Source organism: Uloborus diversus, chromosome 3 (assembly GCF_026930045.1).
Source record: "Uloborus diversus isolate 005 chromosome 3, Udiv.v.3.1, whole genome shotgun sequence".
Classification (NCBI taxonomy): domain Eukaryota; kingdom Metazoa; phylum Arthropoda; class Arachnida; order Araneae; family Uloboridae; genus Uloborus; species Uloborus diversus.
The window spans coordinates 72,179,668-72,200,058 of NC_072733.1; the positions used below are offsets into that span (position 1 = coordinate 72,179,668).

The 20,391-nt window shown below is 34.0% G+C and overlaps 1 protein-coding gene across 1 annotated transcript; it reads left to right on the top strand.

Annotated features, from left to right (window-relative positions):
* Positions 1-8,044: 8,044 nt before the first annotated feature.
* On the top strand, positions 8,045-20,110 carry LOC129219198 (uncharacterized). The gene is made up of 5 exons (XM_054853527.1): positions 8,045-8,447; positions 12,619-12,812; positions 15,188-15,245; positions 18,183-18,299; positions 19,612-20,110. Exons 1-5 carry the CDS (start codon positions 8,264-8,266, stop codon positions 19,845-19,847), a joined length of 789 nt encoding a protein of 262 aa, XP_054709502.1. The 5' UTR covers positions 8,045-8,263; the 3' UTR covers positions 19,848-20,110.
* The last annotated feature ends 281 nt before the right edge of the window (positions 20,111-20,391 follow it).

Genomic DNA, 20,391 nt, shown 5'->3' on the forward strand with positions numbered 1-20,391 from the left:
TAAATGATCTTAATTTCAAAATGATAGGCAGAATACAGAGCGAGGACGGCGTCGACTCAGTAGGATGTAGGACCACCGCGGACAGCGATACACGAAGAAAAACGTCTAGGCATAGATTCAATAAGGGTGCGGATGGTGTCCAGAGGGATGGCTCTCCATTCCCTTTCAACCATTTGCCACAGTTCGTCTTCTGAACGAGGCAGGGACAGAGTCTGCAAACGGCATCCAATCACATCCCACACATGTTCGATTGGTGACAGGTCAGGAGAGTATGGTGGCCAGGGAAGCATCTGTGTGTCTTGGAGAGCATGTTGGCAGTGCGAGCACTGTGTGGTCGGGCGTTATCCTGCTGAAAAATTGCATTAGTAGCCATTGAAGGTAAGGGATTGCCACCGGCCGTTGCACGTTATCCAAGTATCGTTGGGTCGTCATAGTGCCCTGAATACGAACTAGAAGTGATATGGAATTGTACACAATTGCGCCCCAAACCATTATGCCACGTTGTTGTGCGGTAGGACGTTCCACAGTTACTGCCGGATTAGATGTGTCTCCACCTCGACACCACACACGTATGCGGCGACTATCACCGGATAAACAGAAGCGAGATTCGTCTGAGAACACGACATTTTGCCATTTTGTCATCCACGTCGCTCTAGTCCGGCACCCTACTAAACGTTGCTGTGTATGTTTGTGGGATGAATGGCAGTCTTCTTAGCGGACGCCGTGATTGCAGACCACGTGCGACCAAACGACGGGAAATGGTTCTGGTTGACAGGGGAACATTCAGGGTATCTTGCACCTACTGCAGAATCGAGGATCAAGTGACTTGTGAGTCTGCTACAGCTTGTCGGTGGATGCGGCGATCCACGCGTTCTGACGTCACTCTGGCTGCCCCTGCTCCCTAAATTTTGCCGCATTTCGTTGTTCCAACCATCTTCGGCATAGCCGATGAACCGTGCTCGCATCCATGTGGGTATCAGCTACGATTTGACGTACGAACCTAGCGACGGCCACGACCAGCCTCCCCTGCTCAGTCCGATCACCATACCCCTCGTAAAATCTTCTATCTACTGGAAGTGCCTTTGTTGACGGCGGCCTGGCTTTCTCTCGTGTTACACGTATCTTCCAAGACAAGAACAAAATTTCTTCGATAATTTTCCAGTCAGAAATAACGACACGAATATTGCCCATTCTGCAAGTTCCTTCCCTTATATCTTACTTCACGTGCTTCGGAGAGCTGCGCATTTCACATCATTTACATAACTCAGTGATGTAAGTCTACTCTAAAATTTGCATAAATTTCTGAACACTCTTTCTTGGTATTGCATTTTCAATGTCCAGCAGTGTATATCAACATAGTAAAATATAGTAGCAGGGCCGTATCCAGAGGGGGGGGGGGGGGCCCTGACGGCCCCCCCCCCCCCCCCGAAACCCGAAATGTTTTGTACCGTAAAACAGAAGAAGGTTTTTTTTTTTTTTAATTCCTAATGTCAGAAAAGGAAAATGTCAAAGTTTTTTTTAATTCTTAATTTTGCTACTATTCAAAATTTATAATATTTTGAAGAAATACAGAAAAAGCAGTTCTAGTCCTCATTAGCTGCAAGGCACACTTGAAATTTAGACCTTTAATTAGGACTTCCTGCTCTCTTTCCCAATTCAATTCAGGGCAGTCCAGGGTTAAGGCAGGCCCGTTGTCAGTTCGGTAGACTTTTCAAGTCTACCAAACTGACTTCTGTGCACTTCCTCCTCCAGGGGCGTGCACAGAAATTTTGGGGCTGTCACAAATGCTTTTTTTGGGCCCCCTCCATATTGTTTACCCATATTTTTAACCCTAGGTTTAAAAATATTGGGCCCCATTTAAGCTCGGGCCCGGGCCAACAGGTGTCCCTTCTCTGTGCACGACCCTGCCCTCCTCCCTCTAAAATTGTTATAAAACTTACACTGTACTGATTTCGATCCGGGGACTCCTCAAAGGCTGGGCCCCTAGTTTCCGATTAGGCGAGTATCTTGTTACCAAGATGTGCCAAATTCGGCTCCTTGATACATCCTGAGTAAAAAATGCAAAAACCACGATTGTCGCGTTTTTGTAGCATAATTTTCAAGATCATTTTTGTGACTGATATGTTTCTTGTCTTGCATTTATTTAATGCCGAATTCAGTATCATGGAAGTTCTTTTGTTATTGCTTGTTTTTTTTTTCTTACTTCTACTGCATACTGTTAATACCTGTGGTATGAGAAAATAAATAACACTTACTCTACTCTCTTTCATTTTCTGCACTACTTGTGATTGAAAAAAAAAAGTTTGTTTCGAGAAATATTTCGTTGCATTTATTTTTAACTTAAAACGGGTGTGTCTTACAAAGTTATATTCATTTTGTAAGACTGCAATCAACTTCTGAAAAGTGTAAATAAGGAGCTTCAAATAATTTCAGCTGTTCGAGAGTCTTTGAAAATTATTTAAGTTTGTGAAATTCCTTGAAAAGTTCTTCAATTTTGTATCTTATCAAGAAAATAAAGTATGAATTGTCCAAATGGCCAGAATATTACTCTTCCGTTCTTATTTTCTGAATGTCTACACTGTTTCTTTTAAACTATTTTGTACAATTTTAATACTGTAGGGCATTTAATGAAAAAAAAAGGGGGGGGGGGTAGGAGGAGTGATCAAAAACAAACTTCACTAAAAGCCGATATGAGCAGATGACAAAGTGTTTCTCTTTTCTCCTCTCTCGTTTTTCCTCTCTGTCCATTAAGTTCCATGATTTTTCGAGCAAGCAATTTTTATTTTGTTTGATCTTGATTTGCAAAAGAATGTATAACTTTTAAAAGACTTTGCTTGCCTTTTTTTTTTTTTTTTTTCATATTTTTGTAGTCTCAATTACCTAATATAAGGCCTCAAAATACAGATTTTTTTTTCGAAAATTTCTCGGGGGAAAAACCCCCGGACCCCTGAAATTATGGATGTTTTACATCCGACTTAAAGGGACACTCTCTTGTTATCCCTACCACTACAAGGTGAATAAGAAAAATAATAAGAAATTAAAATAACAGTCCAAACAGTGGAATCATTAAAAATCGAGACAAAAAGTCTTCTATGTTAACATTTTTATGCGTTTGGTGTGTCTATATATACTATATGTGTGTGTGTGTGTTAGGGAAACGTGCTAATCCGGGCCCCTCCCGAAAAAAAATTCTGGATACGGCCTTGTATAGTAGGAATAGAATAATATAGTAAATAAAATAAAATATTTAACAGCTTCTGTAGCTAATAAGCTACGTTAATTAGTTCAGTCTGCAACCATAACAGAAAACCATCTTTGATTATAACTGATACGATACTTCGCAGACGATCCATAAACGAGATTAGTGCAAATGATAACAATGAACTCCTAATTACTCAAGGGCGGATATTGTTTTCGAGGAATTGTTTTTTTATTGTTTATTTATTTTTGCGTTTGTAAATTACTGAATTTTTTCTAGAAAATACTCATTTTAACTTAACATGTGCAAGATCTATTTTTAGACATTCCAATTTATTTTTTTCCCTTTTTTACCAAAGACATCAAACTCTCCTAGGTTACCGAAACCTGACTAGTTGAAACCCGATTTTTGCATATCCTAACTCCATATGCCTGTAAACGAGTAACCGAGACAGTTTTGATTGAAAAAATTCTCCTGCTTTACACGTTTTTGGCGTAAACTAAGTTGATTTGATTTGGTTGATCTGTTTGCAGGATTTTCTGTGTCCGTTTGCTGTAATGAGCAATCTTTTTTTTCGCATTTACGTACATTTTCTAAATAGTACAATTGTCACTTTTAGTGTTACTAGTTTAATCGTTTGCCTCTAGCATCGTTTTGTCAGTTTGAATGTATGTCAGTATTCTTGATTTTCATTTACTCTTGTATGTACTAGTGCTGCTTTTCTTACCTATTGTGCAACATCAAACAAATATCCGCGAAATTCGCTTATCCACTGTTACCGTGGCACCCTATTCCGCGGGTAACCAGGAGTTTATTGTAGATGCATGATATTTTAACTACCATTTTCAGCGAATGTTACAACTACCTGTCTCTGTACGTGAAAAACATCGCCAGCTTAGTCATTTCCAGCCGAGGACTGCAGTTTCGTGCTTATTAGCACTCATCAGCTCGGCATAGGAAAGTGACTGAGCTGGAGATGGAAACCCTCTTAACGACTTAAACTCTTAACTTACCTTTCTCTGGATTACGAAAAGGAAGGTAACTTGCGTTTTTAATTTGTACCTCCGATAATGACCTCCGAGTCCTGCATAAGTTTGACCAGGTGGCTAAACTCACAAAGTAGAAGCTACAGTCTCTGGCTAGTGACGGCTAAACAGGGTAAAGCTTAGACAGATCCACTTGCGTAGGATATTATCTGTTTAACGAGATATCCGTGTGGTCTGAGCAACATTGAACTGCTTTACCTCTTTGGCTACTTTCTCAAAAAACCGCAAGGCGGCGTAATCAGGCTCTAGAACAACAAAGTTTGAAATTTCATATGAAAGTACGAAAGATATTCTGATTCGCATTATGATCTTCAAAAATTTCATATTTTTCTAATTGTCTATGAGTAAACAACCAAATATTTTCGATGAATCACCGATGAAAGTCGACATTTTCCGATTTCTATATTTTACAGTAACGAATATATACGTATAATATTTATTTATATGTGTTTTTTATTTACTGCACTCTGCTATAGATAAATAGGGGCAAGGAGTTTCTTGGGGCCATTTGTTCCTCGGAACAACTTGCTCCACAAAGACGGAACAACTAGCCTCACAAGCACAAGTCCTTGAAAAATTAAATTTTAGTTTAGATAACAAAACGTAAATCGTTTCAGCGCAATATTTTAGAATGCACAATAAATATTTGCATAAAAACACCAAAAAACTAAACTGTATCATTTAAATATCGCGAAAAAGACCAAAAAGTTCAAAAACGAAAATATTTTCAAATGTAGATCAGTGATGCACGTGCCCGGCTGCCATCGATGCGCTGAAACACTCCATTTTACCAGGTATTTACAAAATACATTTATCTTTTTTCTTCATTTAGCTATTTCAAAGGGCACAACTTACCCGCGGAACGTTTAGCCTCGCCCTCCCCTACTTCTTTTGGCATAGTGTCAAAATAAAACGGAAGTAATGAAATGGAAATTACATCATGAATTGGAAGCTATTTAGCTACAAATTTGCGACAATTGGTAATTTTCACACAGAGTCGTATATTTAACTACTGGTGAAATTTTTATCGAATATCTCTAAAATTGTCTATTTGTATGTCCGCAACAAGCTAAAAGGAGTGGTATTTAAAATGCTCCTCTAAATTCAGTTTAAGACACTTTTACATTTTATTTCACTTCATTTTCTATTTATTTAATGTGTTTGCCATTCTCGACTTCAGACGTAAAAAAAAAAAAAAATGAAATGAAAGAAATAATAAATTTCTTTCAGTTTTAATGTGCAATCCTCATACATATAATAGCCAATGATCGCGCAACGCTCCTGACGTTATCAACAATGAAACTCGTGCCACGGCATGATACTTTGATAATATGTTTTGGTAATGTTTAACTTGCAGGGAAAGGCTTTATTGTGACAAGGCTGAACTGGATCCGGTAACTTAACTGTTATACTGATAAAACTGTGAATTCAGGGAAGTGAAGAAACTTAAAAGTGGTCGGCTAACAATGAACGCTATCTACTGGAGTTCAGGGTTAATCTATTGGAGTTAGGGTTAAAATTTCAACTATCGAGATCACCAAACAGGCCATTGCTTTGTTCAAATGTGGAAGCAATTTTCACCCGTCATATCTTGACGGGCGATTTTCTAGTTCTCTATAATTACTTTACTTGGCAGGTGTAAGTAATTTTTTTAAAGGCAAAGATTTGTTTACTTTTATAATTTTAAGAAGCATAACCTCAAACGTGTGTGCATGAGTACACGCACACAATATTTAATCTTGCTTATATCTGTGAATGTAACTTGAGGAAATATAAATACTACGGGAGGTCGGGAGGATTTTTTACTAAGGATCTGCAATACGACTGTTATGCATATGTGATGCTTCCAAGATTTTTCCTTCTTTTTAATTTACAAATTGAAAACGTTTGCAAACGCTTGGCTCATACACTAAAAACGATTCAGAAACGTTCCTGGAAAATAATGAGCAGCTGATGTGCCCAGTTTCTACCAGTAACTATCTTGCAAAAAACTAGAAACGTTTTCCGCTAAAATTCAGTAACCTTCCTGAAATTATTCTGGAAGCCTACTTAAAAATTTAGAAATCTTGCCTTTTTAAGCCAGTTCTGTCTCTGGAGAACTAGAGTAAACTTTTTTAAGGTATAATATAATAGCTTGACACCTTTCTGATTTATCAAGAAAGATCCAAAAGCAGTATTGCGAACATGGTCAAAGCTAAGAAAGAACTGCAAGCGTCAGCTTTTTTACTCGCCTGCAATTCGTGTACAGCACCGTTGCTCATAAATTTATTGACTCCCTTCGGGAGCCAATGCTGCCCAGGATACAATGCTTCTGGGAGCCTCAGCTTAATCAGTCTGGACGGGCCGTAATCGAACTGCTCAGTTAATCTTTCAACTGGGAGCTAAAAATATTTTTCACTATAGTGAAAAGTTTGCATTCGTGAAATTTGTAAAAATTCAGGAAACGTTTTGACTATTAAACCGAATTTTCGTGGAAATGGAATAAACACCATTGAAATCCCGAAACGTAACACTGAAATACTTAGTAACGTTTAGGATTTTTTTTAGTGTAAGAGTGAGGCCGTCGCTTTGTTTTTTTCACCAAAAAATAAATGAAAAATTTAAAAAAAAGCTCGTGTTTGATAATATTTTAAAATATTTTATAGGGAAATTCTCTAGGACCAGGAGTCTCTCTTCTTGTTATAAATACTCATGCTTTTCAGCTATTTATCTCTCTAGTTCCTCAAAAGAATGTTAACAATGAAAAAATATACTGCTCCCTCCCCTAAATCCAAATGATGGCTATATGAAAGTGTCGAAAAGAAAAAAATGAGGATGTGGTGGGTTTTGTGGTAAAACGGTGGGTTGGATTCTGGGAGTTATTTTGCATAAGAGATAAATAAGAATTAGCAAGAATGGTCTCAGAAGCATTTTAAGAGTTCATTTCTTTTATTGCTATTAATTAATTAATTTATTTATTTATTATTATTATTATTTTTTATTATTATTTTTTTTATTTATTTATTTATTTATTTTTATTTTATGTATTTATTTATTTATTTATTTTTTTTTTTTTTGCCGCGCAGCGTAATTTGTGTGTGCAGTTGAAATGGTTGTTCAATGTCCTAGAAAAGATATTTTTTAGTTTGCATCAAAAGTAAAATTTCAGTAAACCGACGTCGGTTAAACGAGGTTCCTGTTTAAAAAGTTTCACATAATCGAGGTTCCACTGAATTTACTTTGAATATCTTCTAAATAAATTCGTAAGAAAAGTAAAAGTTGAAGAACGACATTTCGATCACAAATTAATTCCTATTCATTCAGAATATATTTACTTCGTTCCGTATAGAACATTAAAAACACATTCTCCTCAACGTTCTAACACAATTATATTCATTAACGCACGGCTGATTTCTAGTCAAAGCTTTCATAATACGCCATAAAGCATATGTATATTTGATGCCTTAATCTATGCCCACAAAGCGGAAAATTGCTCTTAACTGCTAAAGTGGCCACTCCGGTAAATTAAGATGGCATTAATATAAATGCTGCAGTGCCCAGCATGAATCTAGAAAATTAGCAAACTAGCAATAAAAGGGAAATTTCACCTTCCATTTGCAAATCATAATGCTGGTATAAGTGATCTTAATTTGCGTGTGGCGAATAAAAAGTGATCGTTAAAAATGCTTAACCAGTAGCGGATGCTTCCTAAATTTTGGAGAGCCGTGGGTCATTCCTATTGGTCAACTTTCGCTTGCTGGTTTTCAACGTCAGAATCTTGAATGCAAAGGACTAAAAATTGATTAACACAGTCTAACATACGTTCAAAATATTTGAATGCCCGTGAATATCTTACAATGTCACTCTTGCTAAAACCTAAATAAATAGTTTCAGGGGGAAAAGCCTGTTCAACTATCTTAACCCAAGGTGCTTACTATGGTCATTCGTGGTGTTGAATTAAAGTGGTGGATTTTTGAAAATCATTAGTGAAATCGCAACGAAATACTGTCCACCGAAAGAAAGCACTTTTGATCGAAACATGATTGAAATAGCAAGTGTTGTGGTGTTCTTTTGCTCTTTTAACGTTTTGGAGGCTACAACACCAATGACAACTTTACCTCCCACAACACCTCCACCATTGAATGCCATTTATATGAAATATGCAGCGTCGCAACATCGTCATGATAAAAAATTGGATGCGAAACCTCTAGTAGTTTATAAAGGTAAAGATTTTCTTTTTCTGTATAGACAATATAAAAATGTGCTTAGTGAGATTAAAGAAGCGAAACCTTTAAAAAGTTCTAACAGGAGGTTAAGAATAATTCGCTCATGGTCTTAAAATTTTAGAAATTTTAGTACATTTTTCGATAGCATGTGGTTAGTGAGTACCAGTATTCTCTTATAATTCAAAGTATTTTTTCCGTCAATATTATACGTTATCAGTAGCAATCATACGCAAAATGTTAACGTTTCAGCTTTAACCCATAAACATTTGAATGGGATTGGAGAAGTTATCTCTAATAATTAAAATATAAAACAATAATAGCCATAAAAATATAAGAATTTAAAAAAACTAAAAAAAAAAAATTAGAAATATTTCAAAAAATTGTTACGTTTGTGATGACAAATTATTTTTTATTTTGATTTCTACGTAATAGCATTGTTTTGGCCTATCGTGTCAATGCATAAAAACTAAGTATTGTGTCAGATTTTCTTTCTGCTGCTCACATTTATTTTCAAGTTTCACTTGATTTAAAATAAAGTTGAATTTTATTTGTACGCCATTCTCACTTATTCGTCTCTTTTAATTGCTACGACTAAGTTTTTTCAAAATGAAAAAAGCGGAAATTTGTTTTGAAAATTACAGTGCATATAGAAAGAACATTGTATTTTATAATAAAAATTGCGTTGAAACAGTATTTTTTATTTTTGGCAGTAAATTTGAATCTTCAAAAAAAAAAGTGGAAATTTTTCACTTATTTTTTATGAAAGTGAAAAATAAAATATTTTTTTAATGAAATACTTTTTGTTCGATTATAAAAGATATTTTTGATCTAAAGAATCAGTAAATAAAAGGTTGAATGAATAAATGGAAACAAAATGACGAATAATTAAATGAATAAATCAATTGTTATATGAAGAAAAAAAATTAGCGAGTAAAATAATGAATAAATAAGAAAATAAGTGAATGAATGAATCTTAATATATAAAAATCAATGTCCTGAGATAACATATATATATATATATATATATATATATATCAACGCACAGCCGAAACCGCTGAAGGTTCAGACTTGAAATTTGGCAGGCATGTCCGCATGATTACAAAAGTAACCACTAAGAAAGGATTTTTCGAAATCTCAATTAGTTCGGGAGAAATTAATTAGAACCCCTTAAATTCTGCGAAATTAAAAACCTGTCATTGAAATTCAAATCCCTTATTTTCGAAGGCTTTCCTCCATTCAAATCATTATTCAGTACTTCATCTCAACTTTTGGTCGATAGCGAACTATAAATTTGATATTGTTTTTGTTTCTCACGTGATTCTTCGAGGCTTTTCTCAAGTCAAATCATAATGTTTCTGTCTTTTGCTTTTATTTTTTCAAAACTAGAAACGAAGTTTTTAAGAACATCATCACAGGTGGACTATCCTTTTGAATTTAGAAGAGTACAGTTTCCTGTTAAAGTTTGCTTTGCAATAACCATTAATAAGTCACAAGGACAGACATTAAAAGTAGCAGGGATCTATTTAAGAGAAGACTTTTTTTCACACGACCAATGTTATGTAGCTTGCTCCAAAGTCAGTTCATCAAGCAGTTTAATAATTTTAGCACCAGAAAAAAAACTAAAAATATTGTATACAAAGAAGTTCTAGCTTAAACATAGGTATAACAATAAAATGCGGATGACCTGTGTTTGCAAAGATAATCAAAACTTTAAAAGGATCGATAATAACAGTTAAAGATCGGTTAAGGACAAGGGCATATACATATAAGGAGTCCAGGGTCCCCGGGATCCTCTCCAAATTAGAAAAAGTTATAGGTAATAAGTAATTATTATATGGGATTTTCGAAACTAGGTGCTCCAAGCACTATTAACCCCTGCTAATGACATTACCCGAGCAATGCCGGGTACGGGAATGCTAGTAAATATATAAGTGAATTACTAAATGAAGTAATGTACATGAATTAATTAATAAATGAACACATGCGTTATCTATTTTGAATTATTAAGTGAGTAAATAAAACAAACTATTTCACTTTGCCTCATCCACGTTGCCCCGTATGTACTTGACTAATTGTACAATTTATTTAAAGTACAAATAAGCTTAATATTAATTAAATTAATACTGCATTGAATATAAGGATGTCTCAATTAATACTTAAAATGTTAATAACAAGAACTTTATGATTTTATAGTAACAAAAATAATTTTTGACTTACAACAAAATATTACAGCATCATTTTTTAAAAATTGCCTATTTTACCAAATGCTTTAATGTTTGATGGTATTTTTTACCTGACTGGAATAGACTACATATGGCGCAACATAGTTAAAATAATACCGTATAGGTGGAGCTAAAAGCCGAGTAAATATTTCACCATTTCACTTTGTCCCATATTCCCCTACTATATATTATATAGGGTGAGTCTAAATTGCTTTAGCAAAATTAAACATTACTAATTCAGAGAAGCAATAATTATCATGGGATATGGGCTTGCATTCTAATACTTACAACGGCAGAAATTAGTAAATTTGGAACTCTTCTAACATGAACTTTGAGCAAGTCATAATTTTTGACGTCATTTTTATGTCCCTACGTGGCATTATTCCTGGACAAATAGTGAATTCGGAACTCTTCTAGCAATAACATTAAACAACTCATCACATTTGACGTCTTTTTTTTTTTTTGTCACTACGTGGCATTACTCTTGGACAAGATTATAAATTACCAAACATTTACAGGTTTGAAAATACTTGAACTGTTGAATACCATTTACACTAAATCACCAAAAGTATTGGAACACTTTAAAAAAAACTCACATTTTTAGATTTCTCGAGAAATAAGAGAGCAATTTTTCTGCAACTTTCGTGACATGAAAGGAATGCTCCAGCTATCATTTTCAAATAAAAATTAAATCAGCCATGAATTTAGAGGATAGCGGTAAATTGATGAAGCCGTTTTTGATCATCCTTTATCGCAAATAGCTGTGAATAAACTGTAAATTTCAGCAATAAGTTTACTCACTGTGTACAAAAATTGTTATTCATGCTATTTTTAAAGACTCCTCAAAGATTTAATATGATTCTTTCTTGTTTTTGATGTGACATTCATTACAGTGATTTGTGCAGGTCATTACAGTGATTTGTTTTCTTGAAACTGGAATGCAGATGGTGGAGGAAGGGGCGAGAAATGAAAAAAGACAAAAATATGTGCAGATGTTCTTTTTATTCTTTTTTAACCGTCCAACATAGTTCAGCAAACGAAGGCCCAAAATGAAAGTGTCAAAATATTATGTACTGTAAAACGGGGGAACAATGCTCCTCTAGGGATAACATTGCTCCATAAAGTGTAAAAGTTTTTTTACTGATTTTTGGTTTCGAATTCGTAACTTGGCCACCTGTTTACTGTTGCTGAAAGAAATTACGCATTGTCAACCACTTCGTCACTGAAGTCCTCGAAAATCAGTAAAAACTTTTTGGGGCAATGTCCCGTTTTACGGTATTCTTGAAAATTGGAACACATGTGCAGAAAAGTCTCCTAACGAACTACTGAAAGTCCCCAGTGGTAGAGGGGTTGAGGGGAGCTCACGCCACTATCTTGGAATTCCGTTTTTTCATATTTTGTCTTATGTCTCAAAATCTGTTATCTTGCGAGCAAAATCCACTATTGTTAAATGAAAGAGCGTAGCCTTACCTTAGCGAGTCCCTTAGAGCGACCGTAAAAAAAATGCGTTCTTGTTTTTTGTTACAGCTGTGATAGGTTCAGACATACTATCAAAATTTGTGAGTTTTTGAAAAACTGTCTACTTTTCCCCCTTTTTTTCATTTTTGAGACTCTACGAAAAAGGCATATTAATCATTTGTTTTCAAATAATTGGACTCTGGTGTGTCATTTAAGTCAGCTAAGGCCCAAAACCTTAACGCATGCATCAGTCTGGAATGGGAAATAACCGAACTGGAGGCACATGTCAACGGGATAATCGGTCTGTTGGTATATTGCAGGTAGTTCTTCTTTAGCCCTGGCTTGGGCGATAACTTACTGCTTATTCACCCTATGACGTTTAAATCTGAAATAGATTTATAATGAAGTAGGTTTAAAGTATTAGCGTGGAACACAAACTTTCCCACTTTTCTTGAATCATCCACACCGACTTATTCCATGCATTGCAGATGTGTCCCGACCACAGTGTTTGGGCTTGTGCTTACAGAGGCAGACAGGAGGGAAGTCAAAGATTTGTCGCTCTTTCAATTTTGTCAACCGAACCTGCTTCTTACTCAATACTTACGTTTGCGACGGGGAGAAAGAGCTCAAAGATGCCCCCGGTTACAGTTATTTTGATCTAGTAGAAGATTATTGGTTAGAGGTAATTTTCTTATCTTACTTTTTACAGTAAAGATTCATGCAAAATCATATACTGTGTTCTTTAAAGAAGATGTATGTTTTTAAGGTTAACTATGACAAAATATTACATATTAGATTCTTCCTCTTTATATACTTCTATTTATTTATTATTATCATCGTTCTTATTTTTATGACTACTGTTCTTTTAGTTGTTTATTTTGATAATTCATAATAACTCGAATTGCGTTGTCAACTACATTTTTTCAAACATTAGTATACTTGACAACGCATGATTAAGGCATTTAATTGAATTATAATGTTATTCATGGGGAAGTGACATAGGCTTTCAATAGAGCTAAATAAATAGGAATATCTAATATATCAAATGACTTGTACTACTCAATAAGACGATGATATCAAACAGCACCGACCTTGTTTCATATCTTTTAGTGCTTTTTCCGTAGTCGGGTTTCAGTTTTTTAAACTTTTTTTTTTATATTTTATACCTTTTATAATGATTTTTCCAATTGTCGGGTTTCAGTTTTTTAAACTCTTTTTATTTGATATACAAGAATAGTAAATTAAATTATATTGTTTCTGTATCCATATCTGTGTCCATATCACGATTTTCTATTTTTGCATCAACTGATCGATTTCCAGGATATTGACTCCGAAATCAGTAAAGCTACTCTCAAAAAGTTTTCAAAACATTTCTTGTACATAGCTCCCGAAAAAAAGGCTCTATAGTTATTTGATGATGATGTTTCAACCGCGGTTAAGAGAAACATTGAACGTATTATGTTAGAAGCAGATAAATATGAAAAACAGGAAGAAGTAGAAAACCAACAAAAGAGATGCATTCTACACTAGAATAATTTTTCTAAGATTATTAACAACTAGTGGTTCCTGCACGGCTTTGCCCGTAATAGAAAAAAATTAATGGTCTTTTGGTTCGCCTGTATATTTACAAATAATGTATGGTGAATTTTCTCGCCAATTGGCTTGTAACCATGTTACAGTTTCACGTTATGATAATTTTGTATTTCGCCAATTGACTTGTGCCCATGTTACGGTTCCACGTTATGATAATTTCGTAATTTACTCGTCCATCTTATGATAATTTTGTTCTTAAAATTGGAACAGAAAAAGAACTACATCGAATTTTCAAAAAATCGCTTCGAGGTGCACACCCCCAGGCTACAAACTAACTTTGTGCCAAATTTCATGAAAATCGGTCGAACGGTCTAGGCGCTATGCGCGTCACAGAGATCCAGACATCCAGACATCCTCCGGACATCCAGACAGAGAGACTTTGAGCTTTATTATTAGTAAAGATGAGTTTTCATCTTTTGTAACACCTGTTGCAAAATATTTCTTTATCCGATTTTCTCAACAAAGACCCTTCAACTCGGAAAGATGATCCTGCTTATATAAGCGGAAAGTGAAAACTTGATAAAATTCTTGTGAATGATGCTGCAGAAAGTGGTGTTAAAAAAAGTTCAGTAATACAATAATAGTCCCGCAAAAAATGAAAGTGAAAGACAATTTGTTTTTCAGATCATTGCTGAAGACCGTAGAAGATATTCAACTGCTACTAAATCCTCACTTAAGAAAAAAATGTTAAATATTCACTTGTTCCCATTGTGTTTTGATTCCAAAGAAATTGTTTGTCATAATAAAATATATTTATTCTCTGTAAACTGTTGCGTTATTAAAAAAAAATTAAATATTTTTAAAAATCACGAGATTTCTCGGACTGATCAAACTTTAAGACATTTGAGGAACCACTACAAATTGTTCAACTGAAGAAAAATTTTGCACAACCTGTTTATTTTCCCACTGGAACAAGATAAGTGGGTGAGAGCAGTGAAATTTTAACCATCGAAAAATACCTTATAGCTAAGCACCACCTTAATACGCACAAACTAGAAAAGTGTCTTCCTTTAAAAAAAAAAAATTAAAAATTATATTCAAATTAGTCGGTTTAATTTTCAGCTTTTCCACAAATAGAAAGATAAAAGAGATATTTTATATTGCAACCTCTCTATCAGATTTTTTTCTCATTTTGTGCACAAGAGACTTTCTTATGCGGACTTTTGTAATCCGAATCCTTTTATACCAGGATATGAAGAGATTACAATTAGTAGTAAATGGCTCAAATCTAATGTGCTTTAACACGCTTATTTCAGAAAGCTAATCAACGTGTTTTTCTGAATTTTCTAAGGAAAATACCCGTATTTAAGCATACATTTTTGCGTAAAAGAGTGCTGTTTGTATCGAGACTTTCAAGGTAAGTATGAATGTTTTTCAAATAATGAACTGAGGTTTTGAATAATAAGAGCAGTGATTATTCTGAAAAAAAATTTTTTAAAACAATATTAATCTTTGTCGTTCCAGAAAGAATTCATCAGATCTAAACAATGTGAAACAAAAGGGAAATGCTCTGCAAAATGCAGTGAGTTCAGTAAATTTTTATTGTTTTTATTACACATTAAATCATTACAAAGTATTACTGTAATATCACTTAAAATTAATAAAAATCAGGCTTCTTTTTTTTTTTTACTTTCTTATTTATTTATTTATTTGTTTATTTATCGTAGCTGTTTTAAGTTAATAAGCAAAGAAGAAGCTGCCGAATATTATTCTTATCTTGAACAAATTTGTCTAAAAATATGACGACCTTTAGAAACGTATAGAAATCCCATGCTATCATTGATAACAATAAAATTTAACTCCATTTGTATCAATTAAGATTTACTTGAGATGTTTGACTATTTCACTTTCAGAAATCCCATTTGCCGCAAGATTAGAAACCACAGTTGTGTTGTTGCTTTAAAATCAGAAAAACGAAGTTTATTTTAACATGGTAAATAGTATATTTCTCAGATGTGTTTTTTGTGGGCACGTCATAACTTCCTTAATACTTCATCAAACTTCAAAAGTAAGACATGAATTTTGAATATTTTTGCTCTGCTATCAGAAGAAATTAATCAAACAAGTCATATTTTTGCTGTTATTTGAAAAGAGAAATAAAAAACTTTGCAAACCCGGTTTTTAAAATTCCTTGTATCGAGAGTGAATGCTTCGTACGGGTCAACTAGTAAATGACTAGATGACAAAGTGTCAAAAAACGATAAACACTAAACAACGATGATTGAAAAACTGATTAAATTCATGAAATCACCGTTATTAAGGCTACGATTCAGTATGAAAGTCTTTTTTTTTTTTTTTTTTTTTCATTTTGAAGATATAGTTCTGAAACTTTTATGAGGTATAGACTTTTATAAAGGGAAGTAATGCGGAAAGTTTTGTTGGAAAATTATGAATAAAGAGGGAGAGAGAGTTTTTAAAATACAGTTATTGTATTTTTTAATCGCAAATATTTGAACCAGAAAAAAAAAAAAAAAAAAACCCTCCAGGAGCACCATTTTTTTAAACTTGATTTTCTATGTTTCTCTAGGTGCACATCACATATTGAAAGAAAACTTAAGGAGCAAAATTTCAATAAACACAATATTTTGTTGACAAATATCAAAAACTAAGTCTTTTAAAACTTCGAATTTTTCTGAAAAAAGTCGAAAAAATAAGGGTTTAAGCCTGATTTCAAAAAAAAAGGAAAGAAATTATGGTATTGAAAATTTGCTCCCTATTTTTTTAAAATTTGTATCTCAATATCAATGTTAAAAAAAATCAAAGTACATAATTAAAGAAATCCTGATCTGCAGTGAGCATTTGAAAGATACACATGTATTGAAATTTTACGATTATTAGATATATGCATTTAAATGAAACATTCGTTCACAAAATGTGTACTATCACACTGACAGAACAGCTTATACTTCTGCAAAAATAGTCCGAATTGAAAAATATTTTTTGCGATGAATAACCCACATTTCAAAGATTAATTTTAAGAAAAAAAATAGAAAATCAAAATTTTGGTCTATTTCTCTCATTTTAAGACTCCATTGTAGCCTTAAGTAACAGAACGTGCAAAAGAGTGCATAGGATGAATGTCCAAACTCAAAAAAACTTTAAATGCGGCTACAAGAATACCTAACAATAACGAAACACACTATGAATTCAATATTGTGCTGCATAACACTTTTTTATTTATTCGTTTTAATGTATTTCCTACGCTGGGTGTATATAAAAGATAATTGAAGGGAATTATGTAGAACTGACAACTCACTGTAGTTTATTAGAAAGGAAAACGTTTGAAATTCACTTCATGTTGTGCGTAACATATGTTACCGTTAAAGTATATAATGCAGTTATTTTATAAAATACCTAGTTATTCCATGAAATAACTGATCGTGTCCGTTAAAGTGTGTAATATGTTATTAATTTGACACTTTAATTAGTTGTTCTGTGAAATAATTAGGTATTCTATAAATTAAACTAATGAGAGGCAGTTAAAGTGTTGAATAAACAATTTATCTAAAATGAAATAACTATATAGGTATTCTATAAATAAACTAATGATAGACAATTAAAATGAAAAAGAAGCAATTTATCTAATTTATGCAGCGTATAAATGGCATTTATGGAAACGTACCATAAACGTACCATTTGTTACAACAAGAATTACTAAAATGGCACTCGGAATTAGGAAGAACATTATTACTAAAACAAAAATAGTTTTTTGTTGACACACTGGGTTTTACACGAACATTTTGGGGGCAACACAGGGGTGGAAGGTAAACGTATTTGTCGTGCAAGATGCATGATATAAATTATTTTACACTTTGACGGGCTGCAGATCGTTATTCTATGAAATAACTAGTTAAACCATGAAATACAAGAGAGTTTTTTACACTTTAAAGGACACGATCAGTTATTCCATGAAATAACTAGGTATTCTATAAAATAACGGATTTTATACTTTAACGGTAACATACTGCTCAAAACATGTACTGCTCAAAACAATTAGGGGAGCTGTCACACAATAATGAAGAAACCGTTGTGAGGTAGCCTTGCAGAGGCATAAAATGGAGTATACACGTGTATTCTGCCATGGGCTATGGGCAGGTAAACGGCAGTATCTGCAGAAATGAGTTTTCGAGATATTTGAAGAAATGTGTGTTGGATTTTATACTAGCAATAAGAAAATGTTGGAATTATTCGCTTACCTCTCAAGCAGTGAAATAATGGGCTTCTGTTAAATCGCGATTTCTGCTCTTGTATCCTTCTGCTTTTCGGCGACAGAAACGTTGATTTGCTTCCGAAGTTTTCATTTTATACTCATGTTTTCTGAAAACATGGAGACTTTGATGGAAATTAGTTTCCAGAATAATATTTTTCTCAACTTTGTTAAAAACATGTGCTCCCCTATTTTTTTTGAGCAGTGTATTTTTAATCTATATGTCAGCAAGCATTGTATCTTTTCTTGTAGGAAAATTCAAGTTGTACAAAACTCCACTTTCTTGGCAAGAAGCTCATGCCGCTTGTCGTGCCGAAGAAGCCTTTTTGGCGATGCCGAAGAATCCGTATGACCACGAGACTCTTATTAGTAAGTACTTATGATAATATCTATAGTTGAGACTAACTTAACCTGGCAGAGTCTTAATGCCATGATTTGGATCTGCGACAAGCCTGCCATGCTAGGTTTGCTTCTACTATACTTGTGGCCATGAGAGGGTTCCGAATTCGATTTCTGAGACCATAAAATTCCACCTAGTGCCTACGGGGTATCCGTTTGTTCAATCTACGGACCCGAAAGTCTTTGGTTGGTCACTGGAGTTGCCATGGATTTACATCCACGCTAACTAGACGAGAGAAAAGTTCGCTCTTCTTCAGGCACATGGATGTAGTGTTGCTGATTTGTGACGCCGTCTCTCGATCCAGTTCTCTACTTTCTGTTAAGGGATAGTGATGGACACATTTACTATTACTTAATTATCTACCATTATTCTAATTGCGGCTTTGCTTCTATCGCGTTCTAGGTGACAATATAAAAGCTTCTATAACACATTACATTTTACTCGGTAGTTGCATGGTTAAGTCATCTGCTAAAAGCTGCTTGCTTGAAATTTAAGAGTCATAGTGCTTGAAAATAATTTTTTAAACTATTTGTAACGAAATTATGAAGGAAATAGTGATTGTTCCAGATGTATCTTCGATTATGTATGTTTCATAGTTTTGTCACTTTAATGTCTTACTACCCTAAGTGCAAAATCATTAGATCAGATCTTTGCATGATTGACTTATTCCGTTGATGCTTCTGTAACTAATGAACAATTGAACAAATGTTTGAGAAGTTTAATCTATTTTCCATCTATCTGACATTAAATAGTGGAATATAATTATACAAATATACGGAATATACAAGAGCCACAAAATTACAAATAGCAGAGAAACTTGCAGACACTTGTCTCAGAGATTGAAGGAAATCCTTTTCCAATGCAAAAAAGGAACTTATAGTTGAATAGACATTCGACAAAGGAAATGTAATGAATGAATGAGTCACATCCTATAACTCGATAGCCCTCTTCACCAAGTTGCAAGATTAATTACAAAGCTGTAACATGTACAAATTCAGAATACAGATTATTCAGTATATGCACTAACATTCAGCGATTTCGACGATAAAGAGATGAATTTTAATCAAAAATGTTAACTAAGTGAGTCAATCAGTTGAAGTTCTGTCTTTCTGTTGATTTTGCCGCTAATGTTGTTAAGACCTGAATGTGACCCTGGAAGAGACAAAAATATGATCTACACACAAGACATTTTCTTTGCACTTTCAATATTTTCTAAATATCAATAATCTTATAGATGGTTTTATTCGATATTAGAGCAACGATTTGTTCTACTTTTTCCAGCGATGATGAAGAAAGGCAACATTCTCCAGACGTGGATTGGTGTTCGAAAACGGGAAGGTATTTTCTACTATGATAATGGGGCCTTGCTAGGCAACTATACTGTCTGGGGTCCCGACCAGCCCAATGATAGCGGAGGCACTCAGCAATGCGTGCAGATGATGAACGAGATGGACTACATGTGGAACGACTTCGACTGTGCCAGACCTGTTGGTTACATCTGCCAGTATGTCTGGTAGAGGAAGATTTGCACGTAGTTTCGAACTGCTCCACTATTTAAACTGTAGTTAAAAATGTAGCAGTCATGTAAGATTTAGTATATCTCTACGAAAACGGTATTGTTCAAACCGAATCTAAAAGTGTCTTGGCTCATACTGTTCAGTTCCTTTTTTTTGTTTTTACTCTGTATTTTTAGAGTTTTTGAAAATCTACGAGCAGTGATTTAGGTTTCGTTTTTTCGTTGCAACTGAGCTATTTTTCACTGAATAAAATAGAAGTGATCAACAATGCAAAACTTATTGTAGTTAGTGAAAATGTCATGCACAAGTTGAAAGTAGTCTTAATTGCAAGTGCCTACCAGATAAAAAGAAAGTAGTCGGTAAAAAAGAGCAAAATTCGCTTTATTTATTAATGTGTTAGTATGCTCTTCAACTTTGGATCCGAAATTCTCCAAGTTTTATCAGCTATTTCTCTTTTTATATAATGTACACGTATTACAATTTCGATAAAATGGCAGGAAAAACGCGTTTCTGATATATCACTTTTCAAACGTTGGTCATTAAA